This window comes from Cervus elaphus, chromosome 10 (genome assembly GCF_910594005.1).
Source record: "Cervus elaphus chromosome 10, mCerEla1.1, whole genome shotgun sequence".
Classification (NCBI taxonomy): domain Eukaryota; kingdom Metazoa; phylum Chordata; class Mammalia; order Artiodactyla; family Cervidae; genus Cervus; species Cervus elaphus.
In genome coordinates this window covers 32,817,316-32,836,507 of record NC_057824.1, presented here as the reverse complement: position 1 = coordinate 32,836,507, position 19,192 = coordinate 32,817,316, and the positions used below count along the sequence as shown (strand labels likewise).

General features: G+C 42.4%; 1 protein-coding gene across 8 annotated transcripts in view; it reads left to right on the top strand.

Annotated features, from left to right (window-relative positions):
- The window catches only part of DCUN1D3 (defective in cullin neddylation 1 domain containing 3), a 53,444-nt gene that overhangs the window by 28,403 nt on the left and 5,849 nt on the right, over window positions 1-19,192 (top strand). For all 8 annotated transcript variants that reach the window (XM_043914476.1, XM_043914468.1, XM_043914470.1 and 5 more), the window contains one exon: window positions 17,702-18,237. In XM_043914476.1, coding sequence (XP_043770411.1) covers window positions 17,807-18,237 — 431 coding nt within the window. In that variant the 5' untranslated portion in view covers window positions 17,702-17,806. The remainder of the gene's footprint in view (window positions 1-17,701; window positions 18,238-19,192) is intronic.

Genomic DNA, 19,192 nt, shown 5'->3' with positions numbered 1-19,192 from the left:
GCTCTTGGGCTGCAGTCCATGGGGTTGCAAAGAGGCAGACGCTAAGTGACTAATACTTTCACTTTTCATACACATACACGTATAATATCTTTTTGCATAGTCTTTGATCTGTTGTTCCACTTGTGGGAGTTTATTCTCAGGAGCTGAATTTTAGCTGCATATTCTGTTTATTATCCCAATATTGTTTATAATACTGAACTGTTGGAAGCAAACTAAATGTCCAACCATGAGTGTTTAAACTGACAAATTATCAATGAAAGACATATCTGGCAATTAAATATATTTAACAGAGAGTCTCAACCTTTCTGCAACCCTTCTGCAACGTAGCACCAAATTTTTGACATATTGAAGTCGTAGGCAATAAATAGTTTATGGGTTATGTGAAATGGCTGGTGTGTCAGTGGTAATACTGCCACAGTATTGGTAGTACGGCTGTTGATTTGTGGCCCTTTTAAAGCATTTGATGAGGGAAGATTTATATGAAAAAGTGTTGCAAAACAGAATGTACATAATGACTCAGTTTTGTTTAAAAGTTGGATATGTGTACTATGAACATGCATGTATTTATTTATGTGTGCCACCTATATGCTTATATAGACCACTGAAAGGATATATTCCAAAATACTAATTTAGGTGGAGGGATTGTGTCACTAAATTGTGTTCAGCTCTTTTGGGACACTCATGAACTGTAGCCTCCCAGGCTTCTCTGTCCATGCCATTTCCCTGGCAAGAATACTGGAGTGGGTTGCCGTTTCTCTTTCCAGGAGATCTTAAGATGGGTCGAACCAGAGTCTCTTACATTGGCCGGAGGATTTTTTTACCACTGAGCCACCTGGGAAGCGGCAGGTGGTGGGGCACTAGGGGACTTTTTCTCTTTATGCTACTCCGTAGTTTCTGAACTTTACAGAATAACTGTGTAACAATGTTTTTGAATTTGGCAGTGGGAAGGAAAGCCTTGGTGGTCTTACTTCTCTGACCAACTTACTGATGTGATTGAAAAAAGATATTATTTTATTATACAGATCTTTCTTCTGTCCCTCTTCCTTTTCTTATCTACTAAGCTTTAGCAGTCAGCTTCCATCTTGGATCTCTGGAAAAAAAGGATAAATGTGGCCTTAATAAATTTGGATTTTTTTTTTTCCTTAAGAATTAGCAAACATTTAAATGTTAGCAAACATCACATTTGTTACCATGTGATGAACCCGAGAGCTGTTTAGAAGAAATGTGGCTCTGGAAACTACATCTGTACATTTGTGGTCATTCAGATGCCCCTCTAAGAAGACATTTGCATGCAGTCGTTTATCATCTTTATACTGGATTCCGTTCTCATCTTTTGACTCATTTCATAGTTTCCTTTCTTGCCTTTCTTAGATACAAAGACCATATCTCAACTCCAGTTAACTATTTTTCATCAGTAACTACTGAATTCCACAGGTGACTGAAAAGCGAACAGTTGATGTGGTGATTGGGTGTTTGAGGAATGATTATCTAGTAAATGTAAATTATCTGATAGATGTCTGGGATGGCTGGTACCATATGCCAGTTGGAAGCAGTGCCTAACCAGTGGTTTTACCTTCAGTGTGACCTAATGAGGCCTGTATTCTGAGGATGAGCTCCAAGCTAAAGCCAGAGTTAAAGAGTATAGCGGTCAGGCTATTTTTATTGTGGTACCATGGAGCAACATCAGGTCAGGAAGCAACAGTTAGAACTGGACATGGAACAACAAACTGGTTCCAAATTGGGAAAGGAGTATGTCAAGGCTACATATTTTCACCTTGCTTATTTAACTTATATGCAGAGTACATAATGTGAAATGTGGGGCTGGATGAAGCACAAGCTGGAATCAAGAATGCCAGGAGAAATTTCAATAACCTCAGATATGCAGATGACACCACCCTTAGGGCAGAAAGCAAAAAAGAACTAAAGAACCTGTGATGAAAGTGAAAGAGGAAAGTGAAAAAGTTGGCTTAAAGCTCAACATTCAGAAAACGAAGATCATGACATCTGGTCTCATCATTTCATGGCAAAGAGATGGGGAAACAATGGAAACAGTGACAGACTATTTCTTTGAGCTCTAGAATCACTGCAGATGGTGACTGCAGCCATGAAATTAAAAGACACTTGCTCCTTGGAAGGAAAGCTATGATCAACCTAGACAGCATATTAAAAAGCAGAGACATTACTTTGCCAACAATGGTCTGTCTAGTCAAAGCTATGGTTTTTCCAGCAGTTGTGTATGGATGTGAGAGTTGTACTGTAAAGAAAGTTGAAGAATTGATGCTTTTGAACTGTGGTGTTGGAGAAGACTTTGAGAGTCCCCTGGACTGCAAGGAGATCCAAAGAATTGATGCTTTTGGACTGTGGTGTTGGAGAAAACTCTTGAGAGTCCCTTGGACTGCAAGGAGATCCAACCTGTCTATCCTAAAGGAAATCAGTCCTGAATATTCATTGGAAGGACTGATACTGAAGCTGAAACTCCAATACTTTGGCCACATTATGCGAAGAACTGACTCATTAGAAAAGACCCTGAGGCTGGGAAAGATTGAAGGTGGGAAGAGAAGGAGATGACAGAGGATGAGATGGTTGGATGGCATCACTGACTCGATGGACATGAGTTTGAGTAAGCTCTGGGAGTCAGTGATGGACAGGGACGTCTGGTGTGTTGCAGTCCATGGGGTCACAAAGTCCATGGGGAAAGTACTGAGCGACTGAACTGAACTGATGGAGCATAAACCCAAGACGGCCCTCTGTTTGTAAACAGTAAAGTTAGCTAATGAAAAAGCTGGTGCAGAAACACAAAGAGTAACCAGCCTAGAAATCTGATGCCCCTTATGATGTCCACTTTGCACAAAGTATGCAGTCAGACTTGTCTGGATCAATAGTAACAGCGAAAATATTCGAAGTGTGGGTCAGTAAAATAATTCAGCTCTTTCTTGGTTATTTTGAGTCATGTGGGATTAAATATGTAGCAGCTCTGGAACCCAGAGACCAAAAATGCTTGATTCTTTGGTATTTGGGAACTTTATAGTATGTATGTATTGACTTTGTTGAATTTGGCAAGTAGTATTTGTTCTGGCCAGCCCACAGTGGCCTCAGTCCTCAGACCTCAATTGCATATATATTCTCAGTATATTTGAAGTATACTAGGTAAGGAACATACGAATCCTTCAAAAAGAAGAGAGTAATTATTTTGTACAAAACTGACTGGTCTTAATGACCAGTGATTATTATTTCTGTAAAATGATTATTTTACAGAAATATAACCAATTGGTTTATTTTCTTTTTAAAAAAAAATTTATCTTCCCTTCCTTCTTCCCTGTTTTCCCCCATCCCCCACTTCTTTTTGTAGTTTTGAGATTGGTGGATATAGAAAGTCATGTGTTCCTACCCATCGCTAACTGGAACTGCTGTCTTAGCTTGCTGCGTGCAGTAAATTTTAGGACAAAAAGTCTTAGAAGCGTGAAAATAGCAGACACACCTCATTTGCTTTGGCAGAGGGAACAGCTTTTTCTCCCAAGTAGCTCTAGGTAAGACCTAATCTCCAAAGGTGATCTTGTAAGTCCCAAGTTCCAAATGACAGAAAGCAGAATACCTTGTATTTTAAAGTACTCCCTCCAAAAAAAAAGAAAATAATAAAGTACTCCCTCCATTCTTTCCTCCTTGTTTGTTATTTTTGCAAGTTTACTTTCTAAGAGGTAGTTTAGAAATGGATACTGCCCATTTCCTGACTGTTTCTCAGGTCATTTAGCATCAACATCTGCCAGTTTGCATCAAGAGACTCTTGTGGTCTTGCTTTGAGACTCCTCAGGGGGATGGCTTTTGCCACTATAGCTGCTTCAGCCCCTGGCAGCTGGGTGTCATATATAGTAAGAAGTAAAAACATGTGCCCAATTAGCTATACAGATTGTTTGGATGAAAGTTGGAAAGATGGGTTTCTTACTGCTGTCATATGTAAAAGCACTAACATTTGCTAGTGGCTTCTTGCTTCTGAATAGACCCTAGGTGGGAACAGATGAGAGAGGTGGATTGGATCATTTCCTTCTTTCAAAGAAGTCATCAGAGTAGACCTCAGGTGCCTTGCTGACATTGGCTTTTGGTAGCAGCATTTGCCTCGTTTTTTTTAAGCTCCCAACCAGGTACAACAATAAGCCAGCTTGCTCTATTTTCCATATCACCTGTGCTCATTCTTAGTCTCGTGTTTGACTCTTTGTGACTCCCTAGACTAGCTTGCCAGGCTCCTCTGCCCATGGAATTTTCCAGACAGAATGATGGACTGGGGTGCCATTTCCTATTCTAGCGGATCTTCCACACTCAGAGTTTGAACCTACGTCTCTTGCGTCTCCTGCATTGGCAGGCAGTTTCTTGACCACTAACGCCACCTGGAGAGCCCATATGTTATATGTCAGGGCCTTTTTCTTAGCCTGCAGAGATCAAACTAAGATGATCAGGAGAGGGAAGCCTGCAAAAACCTTTCACCTCTTGTTCAGATTGGAATAGACTGACTTTCCCATTTTCCTTTGACTCTAGTAGGCTTGGGCAAGAAGTATGAAAGCTGTTCACTGAGGAGGCAAAAACCCTGTCCTCAGAAGGCTTGCAAATTTAGAACTTCAGCCTCTTTGCATGTCGAAAAATAAAGGTTGTCCCAGAATGTTAGACTTCAAAGGATTTCAATGTTGGGAATATAGAAACTCAGAGAGGTTAAGAAACTTGTGCAAGGGCATAAGTCACTTAGGGACATCCCAGACCAGAACTGAAGACTTCCTGAGACTTTACTCTGATCTTACTGACTCAGTACCCCTGGAGTACAATCACGTGTTGATAATGTATTTTTTCTTCTTGGGCCATCATCATCTCCTTAGGGGAACAGTATATCCTGGCATGTGTGTGTAATGCTCAGTTGCGTCTGACTCTTTGCGACCATGGATTGTAGCCCGCCAGTCTCTTCTGTTCATGAAATTTTCCAGGCAAGCATACTCAAGTGGGTTGCCATTTTCTACTCAAGGGAATCTTCTCGACCCAGTACTGAACTTGTGTCTCGTGTCTGCTGCGTTGGCAGGCAGATTCTTTACCACTGTGCCACCTCGAACAGCATAGCCAAGAACAATAAGTAGTGAGACCAGTGATGTAATGTGATGAGTTTAGAATCAGACTCCTAGGTTTGGATCCTTTTTCCTTTATAGATTGGCTGTGTGACCTCAGGCCAAATCCCTTAAACTCTGTTCAGTTTATCCCACTGTGAAGTGAAGATTATATTTTCTTCCTCATAGAGTTGAAGTTGGTTAAAAGTGATAATTCATGTCAGTCTCCTCAGTACATGCAACTGACTTAAAAGATATTGCTGTTAATAAACATTTTAAAATCCCCTCTCAGCCTGGACCAACCAGATTGACCGTTTGCCTCTTTCCTTTCCACTTTATGCTCCCAATCACTGAAGGACCAGAACAAGACTCATCATCTCTGTGAAACTTTCCCATTGAGTAGATTTTGGAGTCTGACAAACTGATTTTATTTCCTAGTCCCATTGCTTAGTGGTTAAGAAACCTCAGTTTCCTAATCTGTAAGATGTCTGACATCATAGGTTGTTGTGAAGATGATGATGTATATGAAGCGTATAACAAATACCAATTCCTATTCATCAGTCCCGCCACCTTCCTTTCCATAACACTGGTTCACACTCCTCTCTCCTTTCCTGTCTCCATTCGTCTTTTTGTGGTTTTGCCCTTCATGGTCTTTCTGTCCATAAGGGGTGATTCTGTTTGAAAGGTAGACTGTAAGCCCTAGAATATGGGGACTTGCCTGATTGTCACTTCATGGAGCTGCCTAAGAATTAGAAACACTTTTCTGATCTCCCTTCTCTGGCTATCTGTGGAGGCAGGCATCCACTGGGACCGTGATCTCTAGGACTGCCCTTAGCCCAGCAGTGCCACCTCCAGACCTGGGGCCAAGCAAGCAACCAAGCCCATCCCCAGGAATAGCAGCTGGGTCTGCCACAGGAGAGGAGGAAGGCTGGAAGCTGATTTGGAGGAGGAGGGAGAGAGAGAGGCAGAAGCAGTTAGAGCTGAGATTGGAGGAGAAAAGCTGGAGGCTTATCTTGGGCCAGCATAAACTAAGCAGTTACTGCCTTTAATCTTTCAAGTAAACCCCCAAAGCTATGCCTAGAAGTATATGTCCTGGTTTGTAGTTTTTTTTCTCCCTTTTTTCTTCTTCCTTTCTTCCCACCCCTTCTTGTCTGTCACTCCATTTCAGTGTATGCCACTTAGCTGAAACAGGAGACCAGAGTCACTTACTGCAAGAACAGGAGAGCTTCTGTGGGCATTTGGGGCATCAGCATTCCTGAAGTGCCCCAGGAGACCTGGCCTGGCTGCTGACAAGAGCACTTTTCTAGGAAAAGAGGAACTTGATCCTGTCACCAACTTTCTGATAATAACAGTTACAATAAAGGCTAACACTTACCAAATACTTTTTATGAGCCAGGTATTAGGGCAGAGCATTTTACATGGGACATCTCATTTCCTCTATCCACCAGTCCATGAGGTACAACTGTCCCATTTAAAAATTATATATTGATGGTCACAAACCTGGTGCATCACCGTGATTCAGATACAGGTTCGTCTGCTTGCAGAGCTCGTCCTATTAGTTACTCCGCTCCAGTTTCTCCTTTCCTAGATAGCTCCTTGACCTCTGTGTACTTATATTTATTTTCCTACAAAGTGGCAGTAATTATTTCCTTGAGTTACACTTCAATGTAGCTCTTACAATGTACTAACAATGAAAAGTGGGATTAATTAATAATGATGTTCTGTTAGTAATTAAATTTGGTTCTGGGGTGCCCAGATTGTGCTGAGTCTATCCATTTCAGAGGGATAGCAGGAGGACCACTGGGAAGGTAGTCCCATTAGATGAGTGTAAATCAGTACCAAGTTAGAAATCCTGGCTTTTTCCAGATCTGCACACCTGGAACCTAGTGGAAAGGGAATGAAATTCGGAACTGACTGGAAGATTGCCCCAGATTAGGGACAGAAGTTAGTTCAGTTCAGTTGCTCAATCGTGCCTGACTCTTTGTGACCCCATGGACTGCAGCATGCCAGCCTTCTCTGTCCCTCACCAGAGATTGCTCAAATTCATGTCCATCAAGTCACTGATGCCATCCAACCATCTCATCCTCTGTTGTCCCCTTCTCCTCCTGCCTTCATTCTTTCCCAACAGCAAGGTCTTTTCCAGTGAGTCAGTTCTTCGCATCAGTGGCCAAAGTATTGGAGCTTCAGCTTCAACATTACTCCTTCCAATGAATATTTAGGAATGGTTTCCTTTAGGATTGACTGGCTTGATCTCCTTGCAGTCCAAGGGACTCTCCAGCACCACTGTTCAAAAGCATCAATTCTTCGGCACTCAGCATTCTTTATGGTCCAACTCTCACATCCATATGTGACTGCTGGAAAAACCATAGCTTTGACTAGACAAACCTTTGTCAGCAAAGTAATGTCTCAGCTTTTTAATATGCTGTCTAGGTTTGCCATAGCTTTTCTTTCAAGGAGCAAGTGTCTTTTATTTCATGGCTGCAGTCACTGTCTGCAGTGATTTTTGGAACCCAAGAAAATAAAGTCTGTCACTGTTTCCATTGTTTGCCCATCTGTTTGCCATGAAGTGATGGGACCTGATGGCATGATCTTAGTTTTTTGATATTGAGTTTTAAACCAGCTTTTTCACTCTCTTCTTTCACTTTCATCAAGAGGATCTTCATTTCCTCTTCACTTTCTGCCATAAGGGTGGTGTCATCTACATGTCTGAGGTTATTGATATTTCTCCTGGCAATCTTGATTCTAGCTTGTACTTCATCCAGCCCTGCATTTTACATGATGTTCTCTGCCTTATAAGTTAAATGAGCAGGGTGACAATATGCAGCATTGATGTACTCCTTCCCCAATTTGGAACCAGTCCATTGTTCCATGTCCAGTTCTAACTGTTGCTTCCTGACCTGCATACAGATTTCTCAGGAGGCAGGTAAGGTGGTCTGGTATGCCCATCTCTTGAAGAATTTTTCACAGTTTATTCTGATCCACACAGTCAAGGCTTTGGTGTAGTCAATAAAGCACAAGTAGATGTTTTTCTGGAACTCTTTTGCTTTTTCAATGACCCAACGGACGTTGGCAATTTGATCTTTTGTTCCTCTGCATTTTCTAAATCCAGGTTGAACATCTGGAAGTTCACAGTTCACATACTGTTGAAGCCTAGCTTAGAGAATTTTCAGTATTACTTTGCTGGTGTGTGAGATGAGTGCAACTGTACAGTAATTTGAACATTCTTTGGCATTGCCTTTCTTTGGAATTGGAATGAAAATTGACCTTTTCTAGTTTTGTGGCCACTGCTGAGTTTTCTACATTTGCTGGCATATTGAGTGCAGCACTTTCATAGCATCATCTTTTAGGACTTGAAATAGCTCAGCTGCAATTTCATCACCTCCACTTGCTTTGTTTGTAGTGATGCTTCCTAAGGCCCACTTGACTTCACATTCCAGGATGTCTGGCTCTATGTTAGTGATCACATCAGCATGGCTATCTGGGTCATTAAGATCTTTTTTGTATAGTTCTTCTGTATATTCTTGCCACCTTTTCTTAATATCTTCTGCCACTGTTATGTCCATACCATTCTGTCCTTTATTGTGCCCATCTTTGCATGAAATGTTCCCTTAGTATCTCTAATTTTCTTGAAGAGATCTCTAGTCTTTCCCATTTTATTGTTTTCTTCTATTTGTTTGCATTGATCACTGAGGAAGGCTTTCTTATCTGTCCTTGCTATTGTTAGGAACTCTGTATTCAAATGGGTATATCTTTCCTTTTCTCCTTTGCCTTTTGCTTCTCTTCTTTTCTCAGCTATTTGTAAGGCCTCTTCAGACAGCCATTTTGCCTTTTTGCATTTCTTTTTCTTGGGGTTGATCTTGATCCCTGTCTCCTATACAATGTCATGAGCCTCCGTCCATAGTTCATCAGGCACTCTGTCTATCAGATCTAGTCCCTTTAATCTATTTCTCACTTCCACTGTATAATCATAAGGGATTTGATTTAGGTCATACCTGAATGGTCTAGTGGTTTTCCCCACTTTCTTCAATTTAAGTCTGAATTTGGCAATAAGGGGTTCATGATCTGAGCTACAGTCAGCTCCTGGTCTTGTTTTTGCTGAGTGTATAGAGCTTCTCCATCTTCAACTGCAAAGAATATAATATGTCTGATTTCGGTATTGACCATATGGTCAATGAGTAGAGTCATCTCTTGTGGTGTTGAAAGAGGGTGCTTGCTACAAACAGTGTGTTCTCTTGGTGAAACTCTGTTAGCCTTTGGCCTGCTTCATTTTGTACTCCAAGGCCAAACTTGCCTGTTTCTCCAGGGAAATCCTGACTTACTACTTTTGCATTCCAGTCCCCTATTATGAAAAGGACATCTTTTTCTGGTGTTAGTTCTAGAAGGTCTTGTAGGTCATCATAGAACCGTTCAACTTTAGCTTCTTCAGCATTAGTGGTTGGGGCATAGATTTGGATTACTGTGATATTGAATGGTTTGCCTTGGAAACGAACCGAGGTCATTCTGTTGTTTTTTAGATTGCACCCAAGTACTGCATTTCGGACCCTTTTGTTGACTGTGAGGACTACTCCATTTCTTCTAAGGGATTTTTGCCCACAATAGTAGATGTAATGGTCATTTGAATTAAATTCGCCCATTCCTGTCCATTTTAGCTCACTGATTACTAAAATTTCGATGTTCAAACCCTTGCCCTCTCCTGTTTGACCACTTCCAATTTACCTTGATTCAAGGACCTAATATTCCAGGTTCCTATGCAATACTGTTCTTCCCAGCATCGGACTTTACTTCCATCACCAGTCACATCCACAGCTGGACACTGTTTTCACTTTGGCTTCGTCTTTTCATTCTTTCTGGAGTTACTTCTCTACTCTTCTCCAGTAGCATATTGGGCACCTACTGACCTGGGGAGTTCATCTTTCAGTGTCCTATCTTTCTGCCTTTTCATACTGTTCATGGGGTTCCCAAGGCACGAATAATGAATTGGTTTGCCATTCCCTTCTCCAGTGGACCACGTTTTGTTAGAACTCGCCACCATGACCCATCCATCTTGGGTGGCTCTACATGGCATGGCTCATAGTTTCATTGAGTTAGACATGGCTGTGGTCCATGTGATCAGTTTGGTTAGTTTTCTGTGATTGTGGTTTTCATTCTGTCTGCCCTCTGATGAATAAGGATAACAGCTTATGGAAGGTTCCTCATGGGAAAGACTGACGGGGGGAATCTTGTTCTGATGGGTGGGGCCATGCTAAGTAAATCTTTAATCCAATTTTCTGTTGATGGGTAGGGCTGTTCCCTCCCTGTTGTCTGGACTGAGGGCAAACTGTTGTTGACCCATGCCTTCACAGGAAACTCCTTTCTCCTGGCTCTTGATGTGCACAAGGTTTTGTTTGTGCCCTCCAAGAGTCTGTTTCCCCATTCCTGTTAAAGTTCTGTAATCAAATCCCACTGGTCTCCAAAGTCAAATTCTTTGGGGGTTCTTAGTCCCTTTCCCTTTCCCCAAGTGGGGAAATCTGTTGTGGGTACTAGAACTTTCTTAACAGTGCAAGAATTTCTTTGATATAATTGTTCTGCAGTTAGGGACAGAAAGTGAGCAATAATTCAGATATCCAGAGGGCACAGCAAATAGCCAGCTTGATTTTATTCAGGATTATTCACAAGTCTTATCCTTTGGAGAATCTGATCCCCTGTGTATTTCTGATTGGTGGTGAATTTGAGCAGGGTTACTTCTGTAGTTCAAGAGACTGTTTTTGAGCAATACTCATGTGTGTGACTCAAGTCAAGCATAGGCATCCTGTCCTGTCTGGGCCTGGGGAAGTCAAAGCCTAGACCCGTTGTTCAAATGGGACAAGCTGGGATTTCCATCAGGGTAAGCAGATACTACTTGGCTTTTAATAACAGCTTTCATCTGTGGAAGTCATTGTGTGCCAGGTACTCTTTATTAGTGTATCCTGACTGAATCCTTACAACTGCTCTATGAAGTAGGTACTGCTTTTCAGGTTGATGAAATTCAGGTTTTTGATCAGGGTCAAATAGCCAGTAGCAGAGTTGGACTTAAAGAGCTAGAGTTTTTAGCCATGATGGGGTCCTGAAACATCACAGGTTTAAGGACTCTGGACTAATTGTAGCCCCATCCTCTGGTGAGGCTGAGCCTAAGGGCATCTTGCCTGCCTGCTTCATGGTGGTAAGACTTGCGGGGGAGAGAGCAGTGGCTAGGACGCCATTCTTAGCAGTGGGCACAGACCGTGTGCTGTTCTTTTTCCAGTCGTTGTTGTTTAGTCCCTAAGTCATGTCTGACTCTTTGCAGTCCCCATGGAGTGCAGCAGGCCAGGTTCTTCTGTCCTTCACTGTCTCCCACAGTTTGCTCAAATCTATGTACATTGAGTCAGTGATGCTATCTAACCATCTCATCCTCTGCCGCCCCCTTTTCCTCCTGCTCTCAATCTATCCCAGCAGCAGGGTCTTTTCCAGTGACTCAGCTCTTTTGCATCTGGTGGCCAATGTATTAGTGCTTAAGTCTCAATCCTTCCAATGAATATTCAGGATTGGTTTCCTTTAGGATTGACTAGTTTGACCTCCCTGCAGTCCAAGGGATTCTCAAGAGTCTTCTTCAGCACCACAATTCAAAAGCATTAATTCTTTGGCACTCAGCCTTCTTTATGGTCCAGTTCTCATATATGTACATGACTACTGGAAAACCATAACTTTGACTATATGGATCTTTGTCAGCAAAATGATGTTTCTGCTTTTTAATATGCTTTCTAGGTTTGTCATAGCTTTCCATCCAAGAAGCAAGTGTCTTTTAATTTCATGGCTGCAGTCACTGTCCACAGTGATTTTGGAGCCCACAAAAATAAAATCTATCACTATTTCCATTTTTTCCCAATCTATTTGCCATGCAGTGGTGTGACTAGATGCCATGATCTTAGTTTTTGAATGTTGAGTTTTAAGCCAACCTTTTCACTTTTCTTTCACCCTCATCAAGAAGCTCTTTAGTTTCTTTCCACTTTCTGTCATTAGGGTGGTATCATCTGCGTATCTGATGTTGTTGGTATTTCTCCCAGAAATCTTGATTCCAGCTTGTGATTCATTCACTTTGGCATTTTGCATGATGTACTCTGCATATAAGTTAAATAAGCAGCATGACAGTAAATAGCCTTGACATACTTCTTTCCCAATTTGGAACCAGTTCGTTGTCCATGTCCAGTTCTAGCTGTTGCTTCTTGACTTGCATATGTTTCTTAGGAGACAGGTAAGGTGGTCTGGTACTCCCATTTCTTAGGAATTTTCCAGTTTGTTGTGATCCCCACAGTCAAAGGCTTTAGCGTAGTCAATGAAGCAGAAGTAAATGTTTTTCTGGAAATCCCTTGCTTTTCCTGTGATCCAGCAGATGTTGGCAATTTGATCTCTGGGTCCTCTGCCTTTTCTAAATCCAGTTTATGTATCTGGAATTTCTCGGTTCACATACTGCTGAAGCCTGGCTTGGAGAATTTTGAGCCTACCTTGCTGGTAGGTGAAATGAATGCAGTTGTGCCGTAGTTTGAAAATTCTTTGGCATTGCCCTTCTTTGGGATTGGAATGAAGATTGACCTTTTCCAGTCCTGTGCCCTTGCTGAGTTTTCCAAATTTGCTGACATATTGACTGTAGCACTTTAACAGCATCATCTTTTAGGATTTTACATAGGTCTGCTGGAATTCCATCACCTCCATTAGCTTTGTTCTTAGTAATGCTTCCTAAAGTCCACTTGACTTCACACTCCAGGATGTCTGGCTCTAGGTGAGTGACTACACTCCTATCATCATAGTTATCTGAATCATTAAGACCTTTCTTGTATAGTTCTGTGTATTCTGTCCACCTCTTAATCTCTTCTGTTAGGTCCTTACTCACTCCCATTCTTGGATGAAATGTTTCCTCTGCTATCTCCAATTTTTTTTGAAGAGAAGTTCTCTTTCTTAGAGAATCTTTCCCATCCTGTTGTTTTCCTGTATTTCTTTACACTTCATTTCAGAAGGCCTTCTTATCTCTCTTTGCTTTTTTCTCGAACTCTGCATTCAGTTGGGTATATTTTTCCCTTTCTCCCTTTTCAGCTATTTGTAAAGCCTCCTCAGACAACCACTTTGCCTTCTTGCATTTCTTTTTCCTTGGGGTGGTTTTGGTCACTGCCTCCTGTACAGTGTTATAAACCTCCATATATAGTTCTTTATGCACTCTGCCAGATCTAATCCTTTGAACCTATTCATCACCTCCACCTTATAATCATAAGGGATTTGATTTAGGCCATACCTAAATGGTCTAGTAGTTTTCCCTACTTTTCTTCAATTTAAGACTAAATTTTGCAATAAGGAGCTCACGATCTGAGCCACGGTCAGCTCCCAGTCTTGTTTTTGCTGACTGTATAGAGCTTCTCCATCTTTGGCTGCAGAGAATATAATCACTCTGATTTCAATAGTGATCATTTGGTGGTGTCCATGTGTAGAGTCATCTCTTGTGTTGTTGGAAAAGAGTGTTTGCTATGACCAGTGTGTTCTTTTGGCAAAACTCTGTTAGCCTTTGCCCTGCTTCATTTTGTACTCCAAGGCCAAACTTGCTTTCTACTGCAGGTTTCTCTTGATTTCCAACTTTTGCATTCCAGTTCCCATGATGAAAAGGACATCATTTTTGCTGTTAGTTCTACAAGGTCTTATAGATCTTCATACCCAACTTTAGCTTCTTTAGCATCGGTGGTTAAGGCAAAGTGATGTTGAATGGTTTGCCTTGGAAATGAACCGATGTCACTGTTTTGTTGACTATGAGGGCTACTCCATTTCTTCTAAGGGATTCTTGGCCACAGTAGGAGATATAATGGTTACCTGAATTAAATTCATCCACTCCTGTCCACTTTAGTTCACTGATTCCTAAAATGATATTCACTCTTGCCATCTCCTGCTTGACCACATCCAATTTCCTTGATTCATAGACCTAACATTCCAGATTTCTATGCAGTATTGTTTACAGCATTGGACTTGACTTTCACCACCAGACACATCCACAGTTGAGTGTTGTTTCCAGTTTGGCTCAGCCAGTTCATTCTTTCTGGAGATATTAGTAATTGCCCTCTGCTCTTCCCCCATAGCATATTGGACACCTTCCAACCTGGGGGACTCATCTTCCAGTGTTAATGTGTTTTTGCTCTTTCATACTGCTCATGGGGTTCTCACGGCAAGAATACTGGTGTGTTTTGCCATTCCCTCCTCCAATGGGCCACATTTTGTCAGTACACTTCACTATGACCCACCCATCTTGGGTGGCCCTGCACAGTATGGCTTATAGCTTCATTGCATTACAAAGCCCCTTTACCAAACCATGCTGTGATCTATGAAGGGGCTTCTGATATAGGTGTGTTAAGCAGTCTAGCTTAGTGGTTAAATTGAAAGTGAAAGTTGACTCAGTCTTGTCTGTTTGCAACCCCATGGACTATACAGTAGAAATCCATGGAATTCTCCAGGCCAGAGTACTGTAGTGGGTAGCCTTTCCCTTCTGCAGGGGATCTTCCCAACCCAGGGATTGAACCCAGGTCTCCCGCATTGTGCGTGAATTCTTTACCATCTGAGCCACAAGGGAAGCTCAAGAATACTGGAGTGGGTAGGCTATCCCTTCTCCAATGGATATTTCCAACCCAGGAATCGAACTGGGGTCTCCTGCATCGCTAACAGATTCTTTACCAGCTGAGCTATCAGGGGTTTTTCAAGTCAGACATATCAGGTTCTGCTTGTGATCCTGGGTAATCTTCTTTGCACCCCAACTTTCCTGTCTTTGAATGGAGTTATGGTAAGCATATATGAGTTTTATTGTCCATAAAGTGCTTTGTATCATGCATGATGTGCTATCCAGTGCTAAGTAATTGAAAATTGCTCTTATTAGGAATTAGCAAACAGCTAGTGTGTCCAGGGAAGCTTGCAACTTTAAAACACTTGAAGTGTGGCCATCCTGTGACATAGGGCTGAGCCCCTGATTGAACCTGAGAAATCTCTTGGTGCAGAACTGTTTTCCCAAAGAAAGAGGTAGACAGTAAAGAAGGGAGCCCATTAGCTAATCAGGGGACCACACTCACCATCAGATCTGTAAATACTTCCTTCTGGCTTGAGACCATCACTTACCTCAAAGGAAAGGACCAGAATGGAAGGAAGGGACCCAGCCTGCTGTCACTTTGACTGATCATCTGTCTAAACTGATTTCCCACTCCTTTTTTTTTTTTTATCTCTTGGGTATAAAATGCCTCAGGTTTCAGCTGGTTCTGCTATGTCAGGTCATCAAAGATGCTCTCATGTGGAGGGCTTGTAAATGGGTAAATGGATTAGAACCTCTTTGAGAGGTCCATCTGTTCTGTCCCTACTTGAAGGCCTTGGCACCAGGATTTGGAGGAAGCTGGTGTAATATAGCATCTGTCCAATGGGAGCAGAGGTGAGTGGCCTAGGGTAGGTGAGTCAGTCAGAAACCAGGAAATCCTCTTATCGTGCCAGATACCTGGGCTTTCCTCAGCAGCAAGAACTGAGCAGCAAAATCTGGTGAGTCAGCATGTCTGGGAATTAGAGTTGCCAGTCTGTGAGCATGTGGAATTTTTAAGTTTAGGCCTTTTGTTTCTTTCAGCATTTCAGTCGTAGAAACACAGATCTGGAAACCAGACCGTCCATGTGGTATAGTGCTGTTTGTTTTGGATAATTTAGCTTGAACAGGTTGCTTCTCATGTATTCTGGTCTTCCAAGAATTAACCCCCTTGGCTTTTACAATTTTAATAAGTTGTGCTATGGCTTATTAGCTATACTCTAAAACCATAAAAAGGTTTCAGAAAACTTACTTGGGTCTGTCATTTTCCACACCAAAAACCTTCTAAAGGGGCTTCAGTGTGGTTTTGAAACCTAAGTGAAACTGCAAATCCAAAAAAGGCATGTATAGTCATGTCTGTCATTTATTCTTTTTGAAGGTGGAGAATGGGACACACCCTGATACTATGTGATTCCAGTGAACACAGGAATGATTATGGTCTTCATTTTAAACTTGTACAGTGAGAACATACCCTTAGAATTCCTTTTGAAGATAACTCTGAATTTATGCAAGTACTATTTGGAGGAAGTAAAGTTCTTTAGCTAAAGTTTAAAGCTCCAACTTTACATTAAAAGCACCCTTTTACCCTACTGCCAGTCTCATTAGAGCTTTGAATTTGGATTGTGAAGGTCCATGACTCTAGAGCTGGTGAGACATGGGTCTGACGTTGATTTGGTCCACTTTCCCTGCTATACTTCCAAGTTTCTATTAACATAATTTCAGAGGCTACAGCTATTACGCTCTGCTGTGCTGTGCTTAGTCACTCAGTCGTGTCCAACTCTTTGCAACCCCATGGACTGTAGCCTGCCAGGCTCCTCTGTCCATGGGGATTCTCCAGGCAAGAATACTGGAGTGGGTTGCCATGCCCTTCTCCAAGGGATCTTCCCAACCCAGAAATTGAACCCAGGTATCCCACATTGCAGATGGATTCTTTACTGTCTGAGCCACCAGGGGAAGCCCAAGAATGCCAGAGTAGGTAGCCTGTCCCTTCTCCAGGGGATCTTCCTGAGCCAGGAATTGAACTGGGGTCTCCTGCATTGCAGGCAGATTCTTTAGGTAGCAAAATTTTACAAGCACTAAATTTTAGATGGATCTTCTGGTAGACTAGTTGAAGGTAAGAATGAGTCTAAGTAGGTAAAGTGTCTCCAGAGAAATCACCTCCTTCCTGGCCAAGAAATTTCTAGCAATCTTCCTATAAAACACTTTTTAGTTAAGTAATAAGTAAATCACTATGATGTTACGTATTAGTGCAGATTTTTCTTTTTCATCTAGCTGTTATCCTATCATTTAGAGATTGTATTTGGGTAAATCAGCCCTTCTTTTAAAATGGAGACACCTTCTTAGAAGACTAATAAGCCTGCAGGCCCTATAGGACATTCACATTTAGTGTGAACTTGACTTTCCTTCTACATACTACCTTTCTGAGAGGGGTTTTTAGAAGAGAAGCTCAGCAACTGGGACCCTTGGCATGGAATATAGTCCTGGTGGATGGCTCCCATAGGTGGATAGGGTAAGGGTGGAGAAAGGGCTTGCAAATTCTTTACTTCATCTTTAGGGCATTATGAAACTATATATAGTTATTTTGGATGTGACCACTCTTTCTCCTTGTTCATCCTACTTAAAAAGAAAATCTGAGAATTTTGACATTAGAGACTAGAAGATGAACCTTTTATTTGTACCTTTGGTGTTAACACAGGCTCAAATAACTTTCTTATGTGATGGCGAATTGGCAAGACAAATTTCCTTTGGAATATTTCTGGCAAACCCATAGTCTTCCTGATGCATTCTGCACATGAATTCTTTGTGATCTATGTTACCTTAATAATTTTAGGAATTTCCATTATTGGTTCTCCATATGTGTCCTAGCCACTGCATTTCCAAGGTGAAGGTATAGGCTTGTGAGGAAGGTGATGGTGAACTTGGGGTATTTCCGCTAGTTCATGGTTGGCTCATTGCAAGAATGGTGTTGCACTGTGCAGTCCCTGGAGAAGAGCTTGCATACTCTGTCTTCCTGTTCAGTGGTGATTGCTCTTTAATTTTCTTCTAGGTTGGCTGGCTCCTCTGACTGATGGCATGTTGAGGCACATGGGCCAGTGGCAACGAGGGCATCTAATCCAGAGAGGGCCGCTCTAGAGGCCAGGCCACCAGCATCATGGGCCAGTGTGTCACCAAGTGTAAGAATCCCTCATCAACTCTGGGTAGCAAGAATGGAGACCGTGACCCCAGCAGCAAGTCACATGGTAGGCGGAGTGCAAGCCACCGTGAGGAACAGCTGCCCGCCTGTGGCAAGCCAGGTGGAGATATCCTTGTCAATGGGACCAAGAAGGCAGAGGCTGCTCCTGAGGCCTGCCAGCTGCCAACATCCTCCGGAGATGCTGGGAGGGAGCCCAAGTCAAATGCCGAGGAGTCGTCTCTGCAGAGGCTGGAAGAACTGTTCAGGCGCTATAAGGATGAACGGGAGGATGCAATTTTGGAGGAAGGCATGGAGCGCTTTTGCAATGATCTATGTGTGGACCCCACGGAATTTCGAGTGCTGCTTTTGGCTTGGAAGTTCCAGGCTGCTACCATGTGCAAATTCACCAGGTTAGTCACAAATACTTGGTGTCACCAGGTGAACAGAGGAGGAAAAAGAGCACCATTGAGCAGTGGTGCGCAGCTAGGATAGAAGTGGGCATCAACAGTCCTTGCCTGAAGTTAAGTGAATAATCCATGTTGCCAAGTTGCTGTCCCACCCCACTGCTATTTCAGACTTCTGTCTTTTCTTCCGCTCCTTTGTCAGTTCACTTACTTCCTTACTCAGTGTTTATGTGCACCTCTCATGTGTCAGGCATCGAGTGCCACTGGGGATGTGCTTTAGTCACTGTAGGAAGCTTGTTGCCCCTTTCAGCTCTCCGAACAATACGCTTAGCCACCCTGTGTTCCAGTAAGGACAGCTGGCCCCAGTTATCAACTAGTGCGTGCGTGCAGTCAGTCATGCCCAGCTCTTTGTGACCCTGTGGACCATAGCCTGCCAGGCTCTTCTGTCTGTGGTATTTTCTGGGTAAGAATACTGGAGTGGGTTGCCATTTCCTCCTCCAGGGGATATTCCCAGCCCAGGGATCGAACCCGTATCTCCTGTGCTGGCAGGCTGATTCTTTACCACTGAGCCACCTGGGAAGTCCTGTCAGCCAGTAGTTAAGTGCTTTGTTATGATCACGCATCCATCCCTACAGAGATTATTTGTGGGAAACAGCATGGCAGGGTCACAAGGTGTGGTTTGCAGAGCACTGGATTATAAGTAAGAAGAATTGACTTTGAGAACCCCTCGACAAAACTTTTAGTCCCTGGGTAAGTTACTCAGCAGACCTCAGATGTTCTATCTTCAGAACATACAGAATCTCAAAGAACATGATTGGTGTGAGACCATGTTGTAAGCCAGAAGTATTATATATAGATGTTAAAAAATACACATACAATGTTTGCTTTTTACTAACAGAATTTTGATCTCTGGTGGCAGTTTCCCCAGGTTCATCCAGAATCTTTGGACTCCAAAAATTTT